Here is a 24846-nt window from a genome sequence, read left to right as displayed (position 1 = left end):
TTAGTATGTCTTTTCATGCCAGCTGGGCATCCTGAGTCATCATTCTGTCAAAGGAGGTAACTTTAAGGTTGTTTTAAGGACACATACTTGTCTAGCTATTTATTTTTTCAAACATATTGCATCACCTGAGCCCTAAGAATGGAATGTCATTTATGATTATGTAATTTAAAGCAGGACAGCTTACTTCCTCTAATGATTCAGATCATATTTCCGCTGCCATCACAAGAATCCAGTACTTAGTTTTGTCAAGTAAAAGGGGGAAATGAACAATAAACCATGTCTTACTTATGAGTTTGGGGGTGCCAGAGTTTGGGGGTGCAAGACACCAATAATTCCTGGATTTAGTTAAGTGTTGGAGTTCAATGCTTGGAGTGTTAAGATGGGTTGTCGGACACTGAATTTAGCTATATGCTATATGGTAATTTATAGACCTAATAGGTATCTAAAGCCATTTGCCCATGTTGTCATGCAACCAGTCCATGCAGAATGTAGGCACCCTATGCATAGAAATGAGCAAATCAGTGATATTTTAGGGAGCAGGCTACCAGGTGGGGCCCATTACTTACATCATAGGATCCGACACAACACAAAACATTGTTGCTGAATGTAGGTTTTATTTTATTTGGTTTTTTTATCTTATATTTTGGAAATGTACATCCAGTTGTTTTTTTCCTTTAAATTTTTTTGGGGGGCCACCAAGAGAGTGGGGCCCTAAGCTATAGCTTCTTTAGCTTATATGTAAATCCGGCACTGGGTCAGAGTACAAGGTGGGCTTACAGTTTAAATCAGAGGTTGCAGGAACTGGAAGAACTGGACCATCTTGGAGTGCAATGCTTAGAACCCCTCCATCGGAGGTTGTACATATGTGTAAATATGTACACCACTGTGTACATATGTGTAAATAAAGACACCACTGTCTCTGCTGTTTTTTCTCATTTCCAAATGAGAAACACAAACCCTGGGTAAGCTCCCAAACCCCTGGAATCTCACACTCCTCAAAAGATTGGGTGGGTGTGCAAGGCTTACAAAATTTCACCAATAAAGGGAAGGTGTTTGTGGGGTTTCCCCCCCTCTCTCCTTATTCATCATTATCATACTCTCCTAAAACAGAAGCCACCTTCTACTTCCAGCACCTTCATTTACTGCTTCTAAACCAGGCTTCCTCAACCTCGGCTTCCAGAGGTTTTGAGACTACAATTCCCATCATCCCTGACCACTGGTCTGGCTAGCTAGGGATCATGGGAATTGTAGGCCAAAAACAACTGGAGGGCCGAGGTTGAGGAAGCCCGTCAAACTAAATGATGATACAACAGTGGTGGGGCTCATCAGTGAGAACGATGAGACTGCCTATAGGAAAGAAGTACAGGGGTTAATTCAATGGTGTAAAGAAAATAATCTTATGCTTAACACCAAAAAAACCAAAGAACTCATAATTGACTTTAGGAGAAAGAAAAGTGTATTTTTACCATTGCACATAAATGGCGAGGAAGTGGAGAGGGTTGGTAGTTTTAAATACCTGGGCATTTATATCTCGGAGGACCTCTCATGGACTGCAAATATTAATATGGTTGTGAGGAAGGTGCAGGGGAGGTTGTATTTCCTGAGAATGCTCAGGGGACTGAATCTATCCCAGCACCTACTTCTGTCCTATTATCATAGTACCATCGAGAGTGTCTTGACCTATAGTATATTATCGTGGTATGGGAGCAGCTCTGAAACGGATAAAAAAGCTTTACAGAGAACAATTAAAATTGCCCAGAATGTTATTGGGCTCCGACTACCAACCCTGGATGAGATCTTCACGTCTCGCATCTTGAAGAAGTCACATAATATTCTGAGAGATCCCACCCACCCTGCTCACAACTTCTTTGAACTATTACCTTCGGGCAGAAGATATAGGACAATGAAAACACGAACCACACGCCTTCTGAATAGTTTCTATCCAAGAGCTCTGATTGCACTAAATAATGATCTCAGGGCCAGTTGCAAGGTTTAGCAAGCAGGGAGTAGGAAGGAATGAGATAGGTTTTAGGTTATGTTGTGCCTTTAGTGGGTCATGCTATGTTCTGGATTGTGTTGTGTTTTATGGATTGTGTCTGAATGGGATGGGAGTGTCGGAGATGCGTGCAGATGTATGTGTGAACCCGGTCTTTGGGTCTGTGTTTGATTTTCGTTGTTGTGTATACTGTGTATATACGGACAATGACAATAAATTTATCTAAATTTGGGACACCCTTCTAAATCTAAAATCTAAATGTAAATGCATTCACTAATCCATGATGCAGCTGCATTTGGAAAGAAGCGGGGTGATAATAAAACAAATTATTCTGATAATGCTGTATATAGATTTGGTTGCCACCTCTCAAAAATGGTAAGAGAGTTGGAAAATGCATCAAAGCAGCATGCAATTTAAATTACATATTAATAAAACAATTAAACTCAGATATATTATCCTTTTTAAAACTGCTGCTGGTTTCTCTCGTTTGTAAGATGTGCACGCTTTTTATGTATTCGTTGTTATATCAGACTCCTATTTAAATTTTATTTAAAAAACAAAAAAACCTCTCAAGGATGGATAAAGAGGAAGGAAGGAAGGAAGGAAGGAAGGAAGGAAGGAAGGAAGGAAGGAAGGGAGGGAGGGCAGCCTTCATGTTAACTCGGCGCTGCCTGCTTGGCACCGCGATACCCATATGACGGGTAGCTTCTCCCCGGAAGCCGGAACTTTGGGGCGGAGGGAGAGGGGCGGCGGCGGAAGAGCGAACTGAAGACCACTTAAGGCAACCGGGCCCCAGCGGGGAGGCCCTGCCTCGGAGCCCGTTGCCATGGCAGCGTTCCTGCCCTATTGTCGCCCGCCGCCATCTTGGATGCTCGCCAGGGCCAATGGGAAGGAGAAGCGCCGGTTTCCGAGGGGGGCGTGGCGAGGGGGAAAGGGGCGTGGCGGCCGAGCGGGCGGTTCGCCTCCTTAGAGCCCGTCGTCAGGGGAGGCCCGCCAGCGGCGGCAACACCTCGAGCGGGACGCGGCGGGCTGAAGGAGAAGCGCGAGAGGCGCCTCACGAGCCGGAGCCATGTTCGGGGGTTGGTCCAGAATCTTCGAGGAGGATCCTTTCTTTCGGTGAGGGGGAGGGGGGGGCTTCGTGGAGGGGGGGGGCTCCGTCCCTCACGGCGTCGGCGGTGAAGGCGGCGTTGGCGTTTCCCCCATTTGCCCCATAGACATTCCCTCTGGGATGCGCATCTCTCCGTCGCCTTTTCCTCTTCTTGTCGACCGTTTTCTGACGTTCCTTCTCTCCAGACGTGTCAAAAAGAGAGAGAGCGGAGCCTGACCGTGGGGGGGGGGACACCCTCAAACACAACAATAATTCACAACCCTCCTTTTAAGGTCGCTGAATTCTCTTTTACTATCCCCCCCCCACCCCAACCTTGCTTATTCACCTTCAGCAGAATTTGCCTCCCCGCCCCCGTTGCGAAGGTGCAATAAAAAAAGTTTGCACTTTCATGTCCTCGCTGGATCTGGGTGCAGGCCCTTAAGCGTAGCTGTCAACTTTTCCCCTTTTTTTAAGGGGAATTCCCTTATTCCGAATAGGATTCCTCGCAAGAAAAGGGAAAAGTTGACAGCTATGCTCTTTAAGTTAGCTGAACTTGCACCCCTTGAAATCGAAGCGATAATAACTGCGTTGTGGCTCTCGTTGATTTCCTTGGGGGACCCTAAGCTCGACTAAGTGAGGTTTGGATCCAGTCCAGATTAGTCCCTCTGCTCCCACGGAACTGTGTTATGCCTGGATGAGGCGTGCAATGGAAGAAGAGGGCTGTAGTTCATGAAAGCTTGCTTTACAATAAAGCTGTTGGTTTTAAAGGTGCCCCTGGTCCCCCCCCCTTTTGGTGTGTGTCTGAAGCCTTCCCAGAGTTCTGGAACTGAGCCACCGGCCTCCTCAGGAAAAGAATGGTTGGAGTGTTCTTTTGGTGCCTTGCTAAGATTTGGTGTGAGCAGTGCTGTTCTCGGGACCTGGAAGTAAAAGGGGTTCAGCCCCATGTTTCCAAGGTGCTGAAAGTGGCACCTATATAAACAACCGTATTTTCTCTTGCTCCCAAGAAGTTTTAAGTTCCGTGCTGATATGCTGAAAGGGATGCCTTTCTAAAGCCTTTTTAAAACACTGCGTGTTTTTTTATTTTTATTTTTCAGATAACAAGTGGTTGTTGTTTCTGTGTTTACTTTCAGAAGCCTAGCATCTTTTCATGTGTTCCCTTTATCATTGTTACTTCTGCAGTATAAAAAAGTGGTCTCCAGTAGCATGAAATAGCATGAAAGCGCACAGCAGGAAAAACACAATTAAAGACATTTTTAGAGAGCAGTTAATGACCCTTTTGCAACTCAGTTTTTTATGTTGAGTAAGTACTGAAAATTAGAAGGCATAAAACTTATTTCTTTTTTTATATAATTTTAAAAATTGAGTTGTACATAACATATTACAATTTAAACGTATCGTTTGCCCTTCACTTTTAGGATTCTCAGAATCCCTAGACTTCGCACCGCCCTTCTCTGGTTTTCAATGTCAATCCCTTTTTCTTTCAGCTTATCCATGTTTTAACTAATTTGTTAACAACAGTATTACCTTTTTCCATTGTGTTTTGTACATTACAAGTATTACTCTAATCCTGCCAAAGTTTTTAGTTGTTTACAATGTTCTCTTAAATAAATCCTATATTTTTCCCATTCTTTGTTAAACTTCTTCTCATCCCGGTCTCTGATTCTCCTGGTCAATTTTGCCATTTCGGCATAGTCCATCATCTTCATTAGCCATTCTTCTTTGGTTGGAACTTTATCTTCTTTCCATCTCTGGGCCAGTAATATTCTTGCTTCTGCTGTTGCATACATAAATAGTCTTTTCTGCTCTTTCGGAATCCCTGTACCTAAAATGCCTAACAAAAAAGCCTCTGTTTTTTCACAAACGTTATTTCAAACATTTTCTTCAATTTGTGGGAAATGATATATAATGTATTTCATTTTGTTCTGTCACAATAGAACATGGGGTGGGGGGAGAGAAAAGGATTTATGTTCTTTTAAATAGCTTAAATACTACTTTTCTCCTGCAGTAATCTAGGCCAAATGCACCCGGGAATCATTCTTCTTGTTCATATAAATTTTACATATGTCAGGCATTGTATCTGGTTAATCCTAAACACACTTACTAGGAATAAAACCCATTGATCACAGTGGGACTTACTTCTGAGTAAACACTGCATAGTCATCCTTTAATGCTACAATCCTATGTAGGCTTACCTGGAAATAAGGCTGAGTAGATGGGTATTATAAAAAAATATAAGGCTGTGATCCTCTGTATATTTAATTGAGCTCTGTGTGGTTTACACTCAACATGTATAGGATCTGAAGTTCTGCAACTTTCCTTTAATTACATGTTTGTAAGGAACCCTAAATAACCAGCATTTGACATGGTGGGGGAGGACCTATATAGCAAGCTTGTGGTTGACCTTTTAACTTTTATGGCCTGGTTAAACCCAGAATGGGTTTAAAACCCAATTCTGATACAGTATTAGCTTTTGCTTGATGAATGCCCAAACAGAAGTTATATAACTCAGTGGGCCATCTTCATGCCTAGGTCCATACTTAAAAGTTGTAATCTGTCTTGATTATATAGCTCAGTTTAAGCTGGATTCAGGAGGCCTAATGCTTTCTTAACACTGTATATGCAGGTGTTTTGGTTTTGGGAACTCCCTTAGTTAGTACACACCCAATCCTGTCTCTGGTGTATCCCCTTAAGCTAAAATTGTACAAGGTCACACATCCTTTGAAATCTGAATGGAACTTGTGGATGATTTTACATAGTGTCAGCAACTTTTTAGATTGCTCTTTTAAAGTCCTTGACAAGGTTCTCAGCTTTTATGTCAGCTCTGCAGCCAACTCCTACTGTATTGAAATCCAGTGGCACTGATCCAAAGGCTTGCATGCACAGGCAGCTTCTTTCCTTTGCACTCGATCCTCCCTCTTCTTAACCACAATCTTGTCCTTTTAGTCTTCATGTAGAAGTCTAAACGTATCTTGCTGCTGCTTAGGAAGAAATAGATGGGAGGTGCAAATGAAGCAAAAGTATTGGCCTATGGATACTACACTTCTAGAAAGGTCCACAGTAGTGTTGCTGGATTGGGACCAAAGGGTTCATTACTGACTCTGAGCCTCAAATTAATCCTGCACCTAGTTTCTTTTACTAGTCATCTAATTTCCTTTGCAATTTAGCAGAAATTAAGTTTTAAAAGTGCATAGCAAGCACCCACTAAAGCGTTTTGGGAATAGTCTCTACAGGATGTTTGTTTTGGTTTCTTTATTGTCTGCCTACTCTCTTGCATTTGGAGTGACATGAGGGAGTACCTGTTAATAGAACCCATGCTATGTAATGTGGGAAGCAATAGAACCATGGATGGATGCTGAGGCCAGCAATGCACAAAGTCCTATATAGAAGCTGTCAACATGTAATGGTAGTCTGATAAATAGAATCCTATCAGTATAGGGAAAGGAAGTGTGAACTACGAAGCTCCTAGTTCAAATCTCACAATTTTATGAACCCTTTTCCAAAATTCAGGGCTCCCAACTATTACAAAATAAAACAATTACAAAATGTGTGTGTGTGTGTGTACCCACACACCATGTAGGGACTGTGCAGTTCTGTTATTTTAGTAGCCATAATGGCTGACCATTGTCTGGTTTGGAAGCTGTTCAGAGTCTAATCCAAATTATAATAGCAAGTGCTATTCTAGACATTGCAGACTAGATCATCATGCAAGTGGATAGGGCTACTTCACATTGGAACTAATTTCTAAAACTGTGTACTAATAGGAAAGCTTCCTCAGCCTCACAAGGATAGATCTTGATCTGGCAAGCTAGAAATACTGTCTAGGATAAAATTGGTTTTATAAATGTCTCCCTGACCAAGCAGCTGTTCCAGGGAAGCTCTAGTTGATCTCAGTCAAAATGTTTTCTGGTCCTGCCAAGTTTTTTCCTGAATAGCGCAGACAGGTGCAGAAACAGTTTCCCTCCTGCAAAAGACAGTCCTGTGCATTTAGTTAGCCAAGAAGTTCTCTGTATTATCTCACTCTTGATATTACAGTCATCTGCTGTGGCTGGTCTCTTGTACTGAACTGTCTGTTCTAATAAAGCATTTCTGTTAAAAAATAAATAAATTATGCAGACTAAGCTCTTTTCAAGGGATAAGAATCTATAGGAGAACAGTCACAGCAGACTGGCTGCTGTTTCGATGTTGAAATGATGCATATTCAGGTGCCAAGGACAGAACAATTATATACACTATCTCAGTCATTTCTAAACTGCATGCCAGAACACACCAGTGTCAGTTGGAAGAACTACTTGCATGCTCAGAGAAATGGTTTAGACTCCTATAAAGCTCTAAAAGCCTTTCAGTTGGCTTCCTTTAAGAATAATAAATTTTGCTGTGAGTCTGTATTAGGAATGATAATATTGAATGAACCCATTCTATCTGTTACAAAATTATCTGACCTTAGAGGATGTCATGTTGCCACTCTGTATGAGTCACTATTTCGAGTATGCCACTTCCTAATATTCTTTGTGTAACAGCGAAATGTGTATTGATTTTAATTTAAGACAGCAGTATGCTATGGCTGTCCTAAGTAGGGTAAACACTGCACTCTCTCCATCAAGATAGCAGTTTTACACCTTGGAATCTTGTCTGTTTTTTCTAAATGCATGGCTATATATGAGCTGTTTCTCTCTCTCACCCCCGCCCTTAATATTATCTTTAGGGATCCATTTGCCGCACACAATGATCATATGCGTCGTTTCTTTTCTGAACCTTTTGGACGAGATCCATTTCTCTCAATTAAAGATGGTGGGGAAGGAGCTCTACATCAAAGAGGACGCCCTGATTCTCAGGTTGCTTTGAGAGACAATCACAAGGTATGTCATTTTATAGTCTTGCAGGTTACCTGCAATCAGTGACAAAGTATGGTGGATCTCAGCTTGCTTCCCCACTCCCCCCAGCTGTTGGTTTGGTACTTGGGCCAGTCAGTTTACTCTTGGTGCATCTCTCATGTAAATTAGAGATAATGATGTTTAAACTCTCCTTGTAAATAACCACCAAAAACTAGAATATTAACTCATGGAGCAAATAAATTAAACAAGGTTTAATGTGTTGAAACTTGCATTCTAACTGATCCCGTCTCCTGTAGAAAGATGTATTAGTTGGCACATTGATCCTTAAGTTTATTTGATTATGCAAACCTGTAACAGTACTATAACATCATGCTTAGTGACGTGATAGTATATTCCATCTAAGGCTGCAATCCTAATGTTGAACCCCATTGGATTCAAAAGGACATAACTTCTGAATGGACATGGTTAGGGTTGCAGTCTTGCTGGCATTGCAAGTCTTGGCATCAGCTGATAAAGAACTTAAATAAATTGACAGGAAACTTAATAGACATAGCAACTTCAAATATGTAACTGTAATACGTTTTGCTTTACTTATATATTCACGATTGTACAAGGTATCCACTTATGTAATGATAAAGTAATATTTCTGCTTCAAAAAATGTGATGGTTACATTTTTATTTTGGTTCCTGGGGTTTGGAAGACTGTATTTATTTAGGTGTGTTGACTTTTACAATATCTTCTGTTGGCTACTTAGTGTCAAAACTAAGCCTGTGGAATTTGCATTCATGGGTAACATAACCACAGGGGGTGTGGAATTGTGCCAAGATCAGTAAACTATACAGTGGGAACTGATGCTTTAATAAAGCTAGCAGCAGCAGAAACTGTCACCTGCGGGGTAGCCACCGGATTGTGTGCTTCTAGTTTAGAATCATTTCTATTTGTAACGTAACAGTTGGGTTTGCTTCAGATTCAGTTCTGCTTTTGTGAGCAGCATCAGACTTTTCAGCAAATGTTTAAACATTTAATCAGATATGCAAAGATGCACTTGGGCTTCTCCATCTTTTGTTGCAATTGCAAGCCTGGGAACTTACATTTAGTTGAATGTTTTCCCGAACTCTGATAATGGCTCTTGCTTGTCTCCAGGAGGATACAGGGGTGTGTGGGAATGTATGCATAAACTAGTGTATTGTACAGAAGTAAAAAAATGACATTAGCTGCTGTACTGACTGTTATGTGACCCTCAAAAGGTTGCCCAGAATGGAATGTGGCCCTTGAGCTGAAAGAGGTTCCCCACCCCTGCCTTGAATTACAGGCTTATATCTACAATTCAGAAAAGAATACATAGTTAACTAATCATTTGTCTTTTAAAAAGACCAGATAGAGCAATGCAAACACCCCCATTAAAGCCCTCACATTTTATTTGCTATTACAAATTCCAAACACTCTTGCTCTGAGTGCCTGTCATACATATTGCACATCTAAGAGTACGTTAGAACTTGGGGAGCTACCTTAAACCATTGCACAACTCTACACTGGACAGTAGAAATCTTTTTGGCTGTGGAGATTCATATCTTACCCGGATCAGAAATTGGGGAGTTATTCTGACCTGGTTGAACAGAAAAGGGCCCAGAATATGTTCCTTATAAACATACTTGGTATCTGTTAGTATGCCAATTCAATTCACCTATCTGAAACAATTGCATTTAAATTGATGGGCCAAGTTGGTACAACAATTGTTGGAACACATAGAGACTGCCTAAGCACTGTTTCTAAATAATAATAATAATAATAATAATAATAATAATAATAATAAATTTTATTTATATCCCGCCCTCCCCAGCCGAAGCCGGGCTCAGGGCGGCTAACAACAATAAAACAGTACAAAAGTACAACATAAACAACATTCTAAAATCATTCATTATAAAAATTAATTAATTCAAGCCACTAGCAACCATTGGGCCAGAGCTCTGCGAAGATTGCCGAGGGAGGGAGTCAGGCTGTGCCCTGGCCAAAGGCCTGGTGGAACAGCTCTGTCTTGCAGGCCCTGCGGAAAGATGTCAAGTCCCGCAGGGCCCTGGTCTCTTGTGACAGAGTGTTCCACCAGATCGGAGCCACAGCTGAAAAAGCCCTGGCTCTAGTTGAGGCCAGCCTAACTTCTCTGTGGCTTGGGACCTTCAAGATGTTTTTATTTGAAGACCGTAGGTTTCTCTGTGGGGCATACCAGGAGAGGCGGTCCCGTAGGTACGAGGGTCCTAGGCCATATAGGGCTTTAAAGGTTAAAACCAGCACCTTAAACCTGATCCTGTACTCCACCGGGAGCCAGTGCAGCTGGTATAGCACCGGGTGAATGTGATCTCGCAGCGAAGACCTCGTAAGGAGTCTCGCTGCAGCATTCTGCACCCGCTGGAGTTTCTGGGTCAGTCTCAAGGGCAGCCCCACGTAGAGCGAGCTACAATAATCCAGTCTGGAGGTGACCGTCGCGTGGATCACAGTGGCTAGGTCAGGGCGAGAGAGGTAAGGAGCCAACTGCTTAGCTTGGCGGAGATGGAAAAATGCCGCCTTTGTTATAGCTGCAATCTGCGCCTCCATGGAAAGGGAGGCGTCGAAGATTACACCCAAACTCTTAACGGACGGTGCTGGCACTAATTGCGCCCCCGCAAGAGATGGGAGTTGCCCCCCCAATCCCATATCGCCCCGTCCCAGCCACAGGACCTCTGTCTTCGAAGGATTTAGCTTCAACCGGCTCCCGGTTCTTTCAGTCATTCAAGTTTTTTACAAGCTTGTTTTTCTGGCAATGGCAAAAAAAATTTTTTTAAGTATTTGATGCGGACCAGTCTATATGCTTTGTTGTTGTTTAGTCATTTAGTCGTGTCTTAAAACTTCTCTGTAGCAGAGCTGGGGAATCTGTAGCCTGCTGGATGTTTTGAACTTTGAACTTCCATTGGTCCCAGCCAGCAAGGTTGATGGTCAAAGATGATGAGAGTTGTAGCCTAGCATTGTGTTTTGAACAAATAAATTTAAAAAATCATGTTAGTTGACAGCCGCTGAAACAGTGTCAACATACAACACTCTCGGTTGCACATGGTAGCTTATTTTAAAGTTCAATGACTCTATGTATCTTAACACTGTATATTGTATGTGACTTATTATGGTCTAAAAAAACCCCCAAACTTTGTAAGAATGCTATTTAGGATTATAATGTGTGTTGGGGGACCCTAATAAGCCCTTCAAGCATAAGCATACAAAGGGGCTGCAGTTTATAACCAGAGTGCAATGCTTTTTTAGGAGTTGAAAACAATCCTAGGTCTCAATATATCCAGTTACAGAAGGATACACCAAAGCAGTGGGAGTTTGACTGGGGGATAGAATTACCCAGCTGGAGGGGCTTTGCATTTAGGAAGTAAGGTTGCTGTGCTGATGACTGCCTCTGCACCTGATCATATTATTAGTTCTTGGATTTACACAGACTGTGTGTTATTGCATTCATTTTACAAGGACATAATGTGTAGAAACCTGGAAAGAATCAAGTTCTCTAAGAGTAATGTTTAAACTGATTCTCCCTCTGAAATGATGTGAGCTTATGTTACTTCCACATATTGCTTTTGTCTGTTATTTAGCATTATTATTTCCTTTCCTTTCTCCTCATGAAATCAGGCCCATTTAACACAAATCAACCCACGTCTTTTGCAGCCGTCAGTAGTCTAATTGGGATTGGTCATAAGTAATGTTAAAAATATTCCTTCGTTAAGAGATTAATCTTAACACCAATTCGAGCAACCTTCACTATTCCAGCTGCTGCTAAAAAGCTTCTAGTCCGTATTTGTGGAAGGCTAAACAATACACACTAAGACTGCAACTTAGGTGGGGGTTACATTCTGAGGATTGCACCTAAAGCCAAAACTGCATATAGTCAAAATACATGAGGTGCAATGGTGGGTGGGATTGCCAAAGTTCCCCCCCCCCCAGATGCCTGTTCCCTTTCTGCTCCCCCCCTTTTTTTTTTGGCGAAGCACATAAAGCTGAATGCACACAAATTGAATGTGCATAAGCTTACTTACTTTTTACTATATTGCAAAACAGGCTGCTGTGGCAGCATCACTTACCAGAATAAATACTCCTCTTTGGTTGAGTGCTGGGAAGATTTTCCAAGTGTGTGTCTGAATTCCTCCTGCCCTCCAAAATAAAGTTAAGTTACTGTTGTCTGACTCTGGGGAAACAAAGGAGTAGGGATTACATGAGGATAGAAATAAATGAGTTTTAGGAATGAAGGAGATAGAGATGGTAGGTGATAGATGGGCAGAGTTGGTTTTGCATGTCCATGAGCCTTTGCGTTGTAAAACATAGTGTTAAATGAATAAGTACAAAATGACTATTGTAGTAAAATACATTTTGATGTGATAGCTTGATGTAAGTATACCTTTCATGCATGCTTTGGGGAATTCAGATTTATATCCAGACTCTCCAATCATTTTTTCATGCAGAGATATTCAAGACCAGTTGGCTGAATTCTCATATTAGATGGTGTTTATAGCATCATCTATTTATATGTGTGTACTAGCATATAATTTCTTCACTGTGGATTTATAAGTCAGACCATTCTGTATATGGTGATAGATTTACTCAGAACTTCTTTGCAATGACCTTTGAAACTGCTGACATGGGAGAGATGATTTGGTTTAACGCCAGGGTTCTATGAATATTTTAGAGAATATGTATGTATTTCATTGCTAACTCTACATTAATCTCTTGCTTTTACATAAAATGAATGCTTGTAGCAGAGTAGCTGCATCACTTATTTTAATTTTTGTGACCTGCAGTTTATTCTAGCTCTTTGAAATTTAGTTACCAAAATTTATCTGTTGAGTAGGAACAGATTTGTTGGTTTTAATCAACTTCTCTCCATCTGAACTGGCTAATCGTGACTGCAAATAAATAGAATTGAATATCTGGAACAGCAGGAAAACTGTAAAGTGCTGTACAGAACTTAAAGGTACATGGCAATACTTTGGTACACAAAAGCACATGTATTCAAACTTAGGCACTTTCAATTTAAACATAGTTTATACAATCTCAGGGACCACATTAGATGTGACAGAAGCAGCCATTTTTCTTCACATTTCCCTGGTCATGTACAAAGCAGGGGTGGGGGGCATCTAATTGTAGCATCAAAAGGGATGCATAGGGGTGAGAGGAATGGAATAATCCTGCTTCCCTTGTCTTACTTGTCTGTAGCTTGTTGCCCATGGCACTGTTCACTCAGCCTAGTTCACTTCAGATAATGGATCCAGGTTGTTATGGGAGGAGTTTGTATAATGGATCATAAGAAGATTATGTGGTGGAGGGTTTGTCTCTTATCCCTCCAGTAGTAAAAATTAAACCCACCCCCTGCTTGCATGTAAACAGTATGGCTGCCACCGTCACTTCTATTTTGGTCCTTCATTGTTTTGGTTATGCTGTGCCTTATTTAAATTTGAGCTAGAGAGTTTTAAGTCCCGTCCCCCCCATTAATTTGAACGATCTGACACACCATGCAGCAATTCACATAAGGTGATATTTTTCTTTCAGACGAGCTGTTCCCTTATGCCTTTTGGCAGTTTTGGTGGCATGGTTAGTATACTAAATGCTAAACTCTGTCTTCTGGTGATCTGGGCATGCCTTCCTTCTGTATTTTAATCTTTAAACCATGTTACTAATATACAAATTTACATGAACTGATGCTTCTTTTTCAGGCAGCGAGTTTTCCGCTTATGCCTTTTGGCAGTTTTGGTGGCATGGTCAGTATACTAAAATACAGATCTCTAATGCTTGGTGATATAAGCATGTTGTTGTCCTAAGGGCCCATCCATAATAGTATTCACTTTAGATTTTGGTCCTTCTCTGTCTCAGAAGAAACTGTAAAATACTTCTCCTGCATTTATAAAAAATATAGTACGTTCAAAATAAATGTATACGGATTAAATTAATAATTTCATTTAAATACATTTGTATTTTACATGTATGTATGGAATTATAGTGTTTTTCTTTCCATTCTTTCTTTTCTTTTTGTTGTATTTTTATGCACCTTTAGTTTCTTTTTTTGTCTTTTTCACTTTATTTTGTTTAATTGAAATGTTTTCAATAAAATATAAATAATTAAAAAATACATCTCCTGCATACAAGTTTCCTCTTCCACTCTGTTGGAAGTGTAGGTTCAGTTTTTTAAAAGTTGTGTGAACAATGCTGAATTTGCACGATTCCATTTGCACTGGTCTGCTCCCCAAATTGTCCCAATTTGTCTCAAATGGGCCAGTGGTAATAAGGTTAATGAAGTAGCTGAGCTTTGGGATTATGACATAACTAAGTTAGTTTATAGCATATTAAATCTGCAGCTGGAAATTTATGAAATTCCTAGGTGATCAAGTGCAGTGCTGGAATTTAACAGTTTAAAAACTCAAGTGTTAGGGTGACAAAAGTTCCAGTAAAAAAGGAGACAAGGCAGGATGATGGTACAAGACATTTGCCTGCACCAGTAGCACATACAGCCTCTTCAGTAAGGTGAAAATGTCACTCAAAATTTAGAAGGTAAACTAAGTGGCAAAAAGTGTGAGCTGTGCCACTTATGCAAATAGCAGCAGATGATTTCATGAAAAACTACAATCTGAATGTACCCTGCATGCTTTCATTCTTTAGATCAGACTTTGCCATGCTGATGGGAGTTGTAGTCTCCCATCAAGAGGTTGCCAGGTTGGCGAAGGCTGCTTTAGACAGTAGCACTAATGCAGTAATTTATATGAGCTGGTATTTCTCTTTCAGGCAATGAGTTCCCCCCTTATGCCTTTTGGCTGTTTTGGTGGCATGGTTAGTATACTAAACAAACACGAGTTTCTAATTTTTTGCTGATGTGGGCATGTCTGTCTGGTTCTGGTTCTGCCCCCTCCCACAATGCAGTAAGCTTTGTGAAATGCATTTTAGAATCCTCCCCCCATTTGTGAACTAACTATTAAACTTCCTGTGCAGACTGAAATTATGCTAATATGCAAGACCATCTCTCTTTTCTGCATGCATGAAATAAATTGCCACAAGGGTAAAAACACACAAGATTTCCATAAAGTCTCTGAACTGTTTTTGTTACATTGAATTGGAGTACAGTAGTGGTGTTTGCATTGAGAGAGGTCTAGAATGTTATTTATTGGACTATTTCTTTTTAATATGCATAGAATAGTGCATGTTCCAAAAAGTTACGTTACTAGAGAATAGCACTATATCAAGCAAGCGGCTGGTTCAGCTTTGGGTCTACTATGCTAATGACATAGGCTTCTCTCCTTTGACCTTGAATAACATTTCTGTGAAATGTGGTAGATACCCAGAAACTTCTTTCTGGACTCCTTTTCCACCTTTGGGTTTCTTCTGAGACCTTTTTCAAATGAATGTTGAAAAGTAGTACTTCTACTATAGAGGCACCACATTTCCCCAACATTCAAGTTGGAAAAACTTGTTTGTTTGTTTGTTTGTTTACTGATTTCTTCTTTTCTCAAAGTACGTCTTGCCCTTCTTCCTGTTGGCATGTCCACTGCTGCTGCTATGGAGTGTATAATGTCTGTGATACCGTTACTCAAGGCAGGGAACCTTTGTCCCTCCGTATGTTGTTGGACTAAACCTCCATCATCACTGACCATTGGCCATGCTGTCTGGGACTTATGAGAATTGTCCAACAACATCTAGAATGTTGCCTACCCCTGCCTTTAGTGATGAGCGAGATTCTCCGCATCCATGTGCCTTGCACTGCTCTGTGGTATTTAGCCTGCTGTTTTGCAGGATTATTCCAGTATAGGAGCACTCACATAGCTTTTAAAGAAGCAGTGAACATCTGCAGTGCCACCCCCCCATCCTTGTAACATTGTCCTGGCAGTTGGCAAACAGTTGTTTTTTAAAATGTTAATTATTTTAATGGTCTGGTCCCCTCTTCAGTGTTAAAGTACAGATTTGAACTCATTGGGTTCTCTGCTTGCAAGAAGATAAATAGCAGTCAAATGATTTCTTTCCTCCCTCACAATCCATTGTGTAGAATGGGTATCTCACAATGCCTTTTACTTGAAGCTAGGGAGACAGTCTAGCTAAATGTGGTTGGGATATTCTTTGAAGTTTGGTTGTCTTCAAAAGCTTATCTAACAACTTTGACGCTTAATTGTTGGCATTCTGTTGCTGACTTCTTGCTGGGCTTGAAAAATTGCTTCCTTTTCTTTCTATGCTTTGCCTAGTATAATTTTGAAGCTAATAATATTTTTTTTAATTGATTGTATTCCACATATAGGGACGCGGGTGGCGCTGTGAGTAAAACCTCAGTGCCTAGGACTTGCTGATCGTAAGGTCAGCGGTTCGAATCCCCGCGGTGGGGTGAGCTCCCGTCGTTCGGTCCCAGCTCCTGCCAACCTAGCAGTTTGAAAGCACCCTTGAGTGCAAGTAGATAAATAGGTACCGCTTTATAGCGGGAAGGTAAAGGGCGTTTCCGTGTGCGGCGCTGGTGCTGGCTCGCCAGATGCAGCTTCGTCACGCTGGCCGCGTGACCCAGAAGTGTCTTCGGACAGCACCGGCTCCTGGCCTCTTGAGCGAGATGAGCGTGCAACCCTAGAGACGGTCACGACTGGCCCTGTCGGGCAGGGGTACCTTTACCTTTATTCCACATATACATAAATCAAAATGCACAAACTTAAACGGAAAAAAGAAAATATAGAAACTTATGTAGAGGGAGCAAAAAAAGAAAAGAATAAAAGCAGAAAGGAAGAAAGAAGTAAGAGATACGAATATATTCCTTTCATAATAATTTTCTTATCAATCTGAATTGTCTCTCCACATTATGTTTTGCATCCGAGTATATTCCACAGGGTTGTGGATTCACTGGTCATGGAATGCAGGGAGCATTGCGCTTATAAGAAAAACAACTTCTGTATTTTTTGGTCTACATAATTCCAGAAGACAGTTTATAAATGTATGGGAACCATTGTCTGTTGAAGTTTAAATAATCAGAGATGCTTTAATGAAGCTTCCAGAAATTATGGCTTGGAAGTTAATACCACAGCTTCTTGTTTTCTCTGGAAGGTATACCATTTACTGTTCTTGAGGTTCAATTTTCCTGGCCATTTCTTTATTCGCTTCACTTTCTTTCTGCTTCCCGGGCCCTTTTCTCAAAAATTACAGATATATTTGCAGCCTAGCATAGACTATACCAAGCAAATATCTATAAGATGTGCCCAGTTCTGCACAGAATTTGGGTTTAATTGCCAATAAATGTGAAGCTTTTTGGCACACAGCGTTTTGCCAATTAACACTGCAGGTTCTTTAAAAGATCTTTTGTAGTCAGTCTATGAAGGAAAATATATTTTTATTTGAACAGAATAGGAAAATCTCATCAAACAGCAACAACAAAAAACCCCCCAAACAGTAAACCTTCTTACAATGAGAAATAACCCCAAAGGAACAGTTCCAAAGAAACAATTCCCTCCCTCCACCAGATCCAACTGTGGGAAGCCTCAGCAGTGTTTGGTCCATCATCCGCTTTCTCCTCAACCACGTTGCCCTGCACCATTTGTACCTGCCTCAACAGGTGGGGCTGGATGTGTCCACAGCCCTCACCTGTGCATATATGGGCTCCTAATCTGGGCAATCAAGCCCTAACTGGACCACTCTCAAGGGCAGGAGTGCTCCTGCAAGGACTCACAGGAAGGGTTGGCTGCATAAAGCCAAACCTACACCTCCTCGCTTTTCCTCCTGCATTTTCCACAATACATGGTACATAAAGTCACCATTATATCTTACATTAATCCTCTCAGTGAGCCCAGTTTGCTTCCTATAAAGGCTTTTGCATGCTTCTGCTAATGTTTCATGTGTCTTGTGCTAGTAATCCATCGGCTGGAATGCATGTGACAAATGGTATCTATGTAAACGGAAGCCTTGGTAACTGAGAAGTCATAACAGACACGGGAGCCAGGTCAACAGTCTTTCATATAAGCCAACTTGTTGTGCACTCTCAACAGACCATATTCTCCTTTGCAGCAAGTGAAATTTTATTCCTAAATTACATATAATAAATCATAGACTGGAATCTGAGTCATAGATTCTTTCATCAACTCATAAATTCCTGATCTAGGCCTAGCCAATTCAAATAGTCCATACAAAAGAGTGCAGCTTTTTTGAGCATTTAATGATAAAAAATAATTAATTTTTGTTCCCTTTACCCCAGTGAATAACTACATAATGTTACTGTATAAAAGAAAAAAGGCAGGAGCAAGGTGTTGCCTTTTAATACCTTGCAACATTCTCAAATTCACTTGTGGAGGGCTTTCATTTTTTGAGTTGGCTTTTTTTCCAACATTACTTTAGTTACCTTTGTGATAGTTACTTCAGGCAGTTACTGTGCAGTAGGATTTCAGAAATTTACAATCGCTGGGAAATCTCTCCTAAAAATTCTTACATGAAATCAGTCCATCCTTTGACCAAGTTCATTTGAGGTTAATAAGAAAAGCCTTTCTGATCCCTCTAGAGAACTGTATTTCAAAAAGCCTCTCACACTTTCCTCTCTAGTAGACTAAGGGCCAGACTAGAGGTGACATGGGATCTGCCATGGTTTTGGTTTTGCTAATTAGAAACCCCACAGGGCTGCTTTGGAAATTGGGGAAGTGTCGCTTTGGAAGAAGGTGCCTAAGCCTTTCTAACTAATGCCTTTTCTGCACTCTGAATTACTCCCTGCTTCCCAGCTGCTATTAGATCTGCAGAGGGGAAAAGACAGATACAAATCAAATCAAAATACTTGGTTTAAAAAGCATCATGTGCTCACCACCTCACACACATGGAATCTTTGTTGTTGTACCTTGTACTTGTACTTTTTACCCTGGTACTCTTGCTTGCTTTTAATGTTCGCTTGTGGTTTTTTTAATGGGGATTATTAAAGGTGGTCTCTTCCCTTCTTCTGCTGTGCCCTTCAAAGAAGTAAAAATGTATTTGTGCGCGCGCGCACACACACACACACACACACACACACACAGTGTCAAGAACCTCATGGTGAATGTATGTTTCTCTTTAATTATCTTTTCAATTCTCTTCTGGCAGAACATGGATTTCAGGGATCATTTCTCTGCAATGGACAGAATGATGTCAAACATGAGAAACAGTATGATGGAATTGCACAGAAATTTTGTAAGTTTGTATTTTCCTTAATGTTTAAACTAAAAACTACACAAGCATTCTTCATTAAATTCATATGGTGTCCTGGAGTGTATTTTTACATGCTTCAGGTGTCCAAGCAAGCGACTGCTTACAAATCTGCTGTTATGTACAATAAGCATGGTTCTAAATTCTGTTCTCCAAGTGAATGGCTTCACTGCTTAGTCATTCTGAACACTTGGCAGGCTTAGGATGGCCATTATGGCATTTTGAATACTAGAGAGAGTTGCAGTCCCATAAGATTTTCTCCTTTCCTAATCTAAATGGAGCATTGTACAACATTAAATCTAGGCTTCTGCTATGGACTTCTGTCTTGGTGTTTACGCTGTTCTTAATCATTTATTATGTTTAACTTCAGGATAAAATGGCACTTGATCCAAATGCTCACTCATTCAGTTCTTCTTCAGTGATGACTTATTCCAAGAAGGGTGATGAACCTCCAAAGGTTTTCCAGGCTTCAGCTCAGACACGTGTGGCTCCAGGAGGGGTAAGTTAGTCTCTTGGGGTTTGGGGGTTCCCCGTTGAGATGAATCAACGGATTTTGAATGAAGGACGGGGCAGTAATAATGTAGAGGGAGCATAAGCTTTGTAAATCTTCATGTTCATAACAAACTGTAATTTTACCATTTTAAACCCCATTTACAACCCTGGTTTGCAGAGCAAGTACAAACCCTATTTAGATGTGGTTTGCTGTGGTTTCCTGGAAGCAGACAACTAAGTTGTGGGCACAAGTGAGTTTGTGAGCATAGAGTTCATCCCATAGTGCCAAACCATGGGTTTGTGTTGTGTAACTTGGCCTACTGCTTCTTATGGCATTTATCAGTGAGATTAGTTGAAGAGGAATGTTGAAGAAGCTAAGCAACAATACACATGAATATATCCTACAATGCTACAAATAACTGGCAGTGGCATAAAATAGGTGTCATCTGTTCAGACCAAGTACTTGACTTTTAAATGCTTATATAATGCTTAAGATGCCCTTTCATTGGCTTCCTCACAGCTGTTACATCTAATTTTGTTAAGAAATTTGAATTTGAATTTGAACCCTGAAGTCAGGTTCATGAATGATTATATATAAGCAGAAGGCTGTTGAAAATAACTTATAGCAGATCACTTCAGAGCTCTAGCCAGCACTTGGTTATCAAAAAGCTTCTAATAATATACCTATGAGCATGCCGATAAGCAGAAGCCAAGATTTTCAAGTTGGTTAGCATGACATACTAATAGTTGGTGTCCCTTTCATGTAGCAAATACCAACACACACTTATCTCTGAAGCCGAAAGGTCCATTCACAGGCTATATTTAGATTAGGCTCTGGTGGTTTTTGAAACCATTCTAACAGAGAATAATATCAAGACCTTGAGGTGGTAGGAATAGATCCCAGCTCCTTTTTTGTGTGGATCATAGACATGCATGTTGTGGCCATAGTTCAACAAGTAATAGTGAATGCAAGTAATAGTGAATTAAGTACACAACTGGGTATTTGCCTTGTCTGCCCTCTTTTTGCTGCATCAGTTCTTGCTGCTGAAGAAACAAGCTGTTTTTTAAATGGAACAGCTGCTTATCTCTTCAAAATGGCAACTGCCGCAGTACAAATGAAGGTAAAGCTCCAACTGTGTTTGGTTCTATATTGTGTTCAGATGTTAGCATTTGTTGTGTGTTTGACATGCTGTTTCCTTTTCACTTCACTCCCTGTTTACAGCAGAGACAAGATATTTGCATACACTGTGTTCATAATCTTGCACAGTTTGCTTGAAAAGGGAAATCCAAAATACTAATTGAAAATATTGTTTCTCAGTGGTGACTTTTTAATTTATTTATTTGTGTGTGTGTGTGTACAGATTAAAGAAACCAGAAAAGCACTTAAAGATTCTGAAAGTGGGCTTGAAAAAATGTCTATTGGTCATCACATTCAAGATCGTGCTCATGTTGTTCAGAAGGCCAAGAACAACAAAACTGGTGATGAGGAACTGAATCAAGAATTTGTTAATTTAGATGAAGGTAAGAAACCTTGTGGCTTACATGGGTTTTTGTTTGTAGTAACACAGTTCTGCCAATGTTTTACAGAGGTGCACATACATATACATAAAATTTAGTATGGATGTTTTTTCTCCACTTCACCCCCCTATTCGTGTTTTGTATTGGGATATAGTACTTTTAAACACTTCCTGCACTGGTTGCATCAAGTAAGGATGCTCACTTTAAAATGTCATTTGTTGCACAGGTGAAGCTCATGCATTTGATGAACAATGGCAGAAGGAGATTCTGAAGTACAAACCCCCAGGAATAAGAAATGGTATAGATGCACCAAGACATAGAAACACCCATCACATAAGCAAGGAAGATGCAATAAGGAGGTATAAATCATTGTTGTCTTGCTTCGCTGCTTTCCCAGTTTTCTGTAAGAAAAAAATGTCAGAATGCTCTCACTGAAGTAGATGTCTCCTTTGACAGTTTTGTGCAATTACATTTGTTGGCTGCTGTTGACAAGTGTTGTGATGCACCACCCATGCAAGCACACTTGTGTTGCGGCTGGATTGCAGGTGTGGGAGACCCAGTCTTGATCCTGAACTTTCCAGTTTCTAGGTGTATCTGAAGAAGTGTGCATGCACACGAAAGCTTATACCAAGAACTAACTTAGTTGGTCTTTAAGGTGCTACAGGAAGGAATTTTTTTATTTTGACTATGGCAGACCAACACGGCTACCCATCTGTTTCCAGTTTCAGTTTGACACCTTCATGAGAAGGGCCTTCAGAAAAAAGAGCCTGTGGAAGAAACAAGGGATTAACTTAATGGTCCTGCATGGATTAAGATGAATGTAAATTGGGCTGGGGGGAAAGGCTGTGTCTTATCTGCCTACTTCACTCCCTCTCCCATTAGGAAAGTCTCTGCATTTAACTATGGGTGTATATTGATTTAAGCAGTAGTCTTGTAATTCTTTAAATGAAATGAAAGAGGGCAGGGAGAGTTTGACCCCAGGTTTCACCTTCTAGTTTTGTGAGGAAACTGATAATAATACAGTATAGCCTTTGCGCTTGCTTGGTTGTTATCTGGCTATGAGAGTTCAGTGCCCTTATTTTTCCTAACCTGTTTCCCAAACATCAAGTATTCTATCAAGTATTCTATCTTTCTAAATACTATTTCAGAGAGAAGACCCCCCGCCCAAGGGTATCCATTGAGGGACCCAGGAAGCCTAAACCTTCTGTGGAGAAGCTCAATATCAAGGGATCACATGTTCCGCTCAAAACCAGCAAAAAATAAATTGCTGTCTGGCTTTTCATGTCATCAGGCTATTTCTTCGGAGGACGCAATAATTCTGGATCAACGACTAAGACCAAGCTCTCTGTTTCTAGCAGTAGTGAATTTTGCTCTCTTGACTATTGAATGTTTGTGATAGCTCCAGCTCCTCGGTAACATTTGGCTTTGAGAGTAGTTAAGGAAAACACTGATGCTGGAAAGCACTTTACGGAGTTATTTTCTTTTTTTTAGGATTAGGCAGAATGTCAAAGCAAATAGTTTGCATTAACAGTGCTCCAGCAAGTGTAGAGCCAAAAACAAAACAAAACATGTATCATTGCAGCTACATGTACAGGTATTCAAGGAAGTACAGTTAATAAACTTCAGTTTTTAACTCAAGCATTACGGGTGTAGTTTTGGTGAAGATCCAATCTGTCAGTGTCTAAAGCATTGTAAAGAAGTATCTAGATCTATTAAGCAATACTTTACGAAATAGCATGTATACTACACTTCTAGTCAATATTGATGTGTAACAGTCAATATTGATGAGCCTTGCAAAAAAAGTTAGATAAGCTGCATAAATAAAATTGAATTTTATCATAATTTTTCTGTTTTGCATATCTCTTTACACAACAACCATTTCCTAAATTGTTGGCTGTTCTGCTTCCTTGAAAGATAATCCTCTGTTTCAGCTCTACCATGTTCTTTTCTAAGATTAAAATGCATGTTACTAGCCTCTTCCCTATAGCAAGAAAGTTACTGTCCTACATATTAAAACAAGCTCTAACCTTTTGGGCAGATTGAAGTTAGGAGTCATACTTGAACTAGAGAACAACCTAGAGTATAATTTGTTGACATTCTTGTGAAGGAAAAACGGTTTCTGGATTTAATTATTAGATGTAATGGGCTTTTAAATGAATTGTTGAATAGAAAAACCATGAACTAACTTGATCCAGTTTCCATGTTGCACCTGATCGCTGTTCAGATGTTATCAATATAGGTTGCCTAAATAGACCCCATAAGACTTTCTGGGGGCAAAGAACACGAAGAATCTGAATTGCTGCACTTAAGTCATTGGGATATTACATAAGCTCCAGAAATGGGTTCTAAATTTCTCAACATGACTCACTTGGATCTCTATGTATCGGGATTGTACTGGTTGTTTCCCCTGTGGTTGAATAAAGTACTGTAGGTTTTCTTTCACTATCTAATTATTACAGTTCCTTATATTATAATGCTAATAATTCCCTTTAAGAGATATAAATTGTGGCCACTTGATGCTGGTAGTGCATGTAGGAATTCAAAGAAAGTGACCACTGAAGCCCTTTTCATCTTCAGCCTTCTAAATGGGAGCAAAAATGCAGAAAAACCACTAATGGTGATTGAGGGCTCTATCTAATATTACACATAACAATTTAATGCTCTGCATCTTCTTCTTTTCTTTTGTGACCATACTTTACCCCCTTGCTTGTTCATTATTATTTGGTTCTTCTATTGGTTGATTTCTTCTCTTTTTCTTTTGCAAGTTGTTGTAGTTGATGAAAAAATTGGAAGATGGGGGTGTTCTGATATTTGTGGAGGGTTTTCCTTCAAAACAAAATGAGAATTTGTAGACAAAAAATTGTAATAAGACTTGCTTTCTTAGGCTTAAACCCAACACTGAGTTAGGCATATTTTAAATCCATTGTTAGATTCAGAGAACAGTGAAGAAGCTGATTTGCTAGATGTGTCTTCACTGCAAAATATACAGGAGGCTCCCATTCGTTTTAGAGATCAGACTTCATAAAGCATTTTTCCAAGTATGGTCATATTCTGCCAGTTAGCTGTAAATTAAGTGAAGTAATGAGTTACTCTACAAGTTAGCTTAAGGCTTGCCAGTTCAAATATTGCTCTTGTATAGTTTCTTGAACTTTCGACACTTGAATTGTTGTGTGTTAGGTAATTAACAGAAGGTACAACATATACAAAAAGGAAAGTTCAAATTAATTATATTTCAGCATGTTATTGTAGAAGATAATCAGCTTACTCATACTGTGATTAGATCCTTTGATTTTGATAGGTCTACTCTCAGTATGATTACCACTGACTATCACCCAATTACTCAACCCTTTAAAGTTGCACATGGCATTTATATGTATGTATGTTCTTCATGTTGATTAAACGATAGGCTAATACTCATTATCTGAGCTGCTAGTATTGCATCAAAATTTATGAATCTAATGGAGAGTTCATGAATAACACTTGCCACTTTATTAATAAAGGTCTATTCAACATAATGCTATACTTGTCATCTAGTTGTGAGAGTTACATCTTCTGCTAAGGAATAGGCATTTCATATAGTGGATATCTGAGAAACAGCATGATTGTATTTTAAGAAAAGCGAGTATTAGCATCACATTTCCCAAGCTTGTAATTTACCTATGCTGTTGTAAACACCCTTCAATTCCCCAGACGTTTTTTCTTTTTCTTTTTCTGGGCAGGAGGGGTAGGAGAGATG

At 40.1% G+C, this 24846-nt stretch overlaps 1 protein-coding gene and 1 long non-coding RNA gene across 7 annotated transcripts; one reads left to right on the top strand and one right to left on the bottom strand.

The window, feature by feature from the left end:
* The first annotated feature begins 2941 nt into the window (after positions 1-2941).
* MLF1 (myeloid leukemia factor 1) lies at positions 2942-23555 on the top strand. Of its 6 annotated transcripts, XM_082224595.1 has the most exons (10): positions 2942-3112; positions 7786-7939; positions 13482-13523; positions 13646-13690; positions 14709-14753; positions 18999-19085; positions 19471-19599; positions 20954-21113; positions 21337-21469; positions 22259-23555. In XM_082224595.1, the coding sequence occupies exons 1-10, from the start codon at positions 3066-3068 to the stop codon at positions 22371-22373; spliced, it is 957 nt and encodes a 318-aa protein (XP_082080721.1). In that variant the 5' UTR covers positions 2942-3065; the 3' UTR covers positions 22374-23555. The 6 variants fall into 6 exon arrangements, with proteins under 6 accessions (XP_082080721.1, XP_082080722.1, XP_082080723.1 ...); XM_082224596.1 differs by lacking the exon at positions 13482-13523; XM_082224597.1 differs by lacking the exon at positions 13646-13690.
* On the bottom strand, positions 7878-11913 carry LOC309533340. Its single transcript, XR_014220139.1, has 2 exons — positions 10657-11913; positions 7878-9685 (listed from the first exon to the last, which is right to left on the bottom strand). It is a non-coding gene; the product is annotated as an uncharacterized lncRNA (long non-coding RNA).
* Positions 23556-24846: the final 1291 nt, after the last annotated feature.

This window comes from Podarcis vaucheri (assembly GCF_965113315.1).
Source record: "Podarcis vaucheri genome assembly, chromosome: 5".
NCBI classification, from domain to species: Eukaryota; Metazoa; Chordata; class Lepidosauria; order Squamata; family Lacertidae; genus Podarcis; species Podarcis vaucheri.
This window is presented reverse-complemented; position numbering and strand designations above follow the sequence as displayed.

What these genes read in the sequence shown, in the direction of transcription:
- MLF1 (XM_082224595.1), top strand. Translation starts at nt 3,066, where the DNA reads ATGTTCGGGGGTTGGTCCAGAATCTTCGAGGAGGATCCTTTCTTTCG. An exon ending in TTGGCAGTTTTGGTGGCATG is followed by an intron (nt 13,691 to 14,708) that starts GTCAGTATACTA and finishes TTTCTCTTTCAG; the next exon opens with GCAATGAGTTCCCCCCTTAT. An exon ending in ATTTGTTAATTTAGATGAAG is followed by an intron (nt 21,114 to 21,336) that starts GTAAGAAACCTT and finishes TTTGTTGCACAG; the next exon opens with GTGAAGCTCATGCATTTGAT.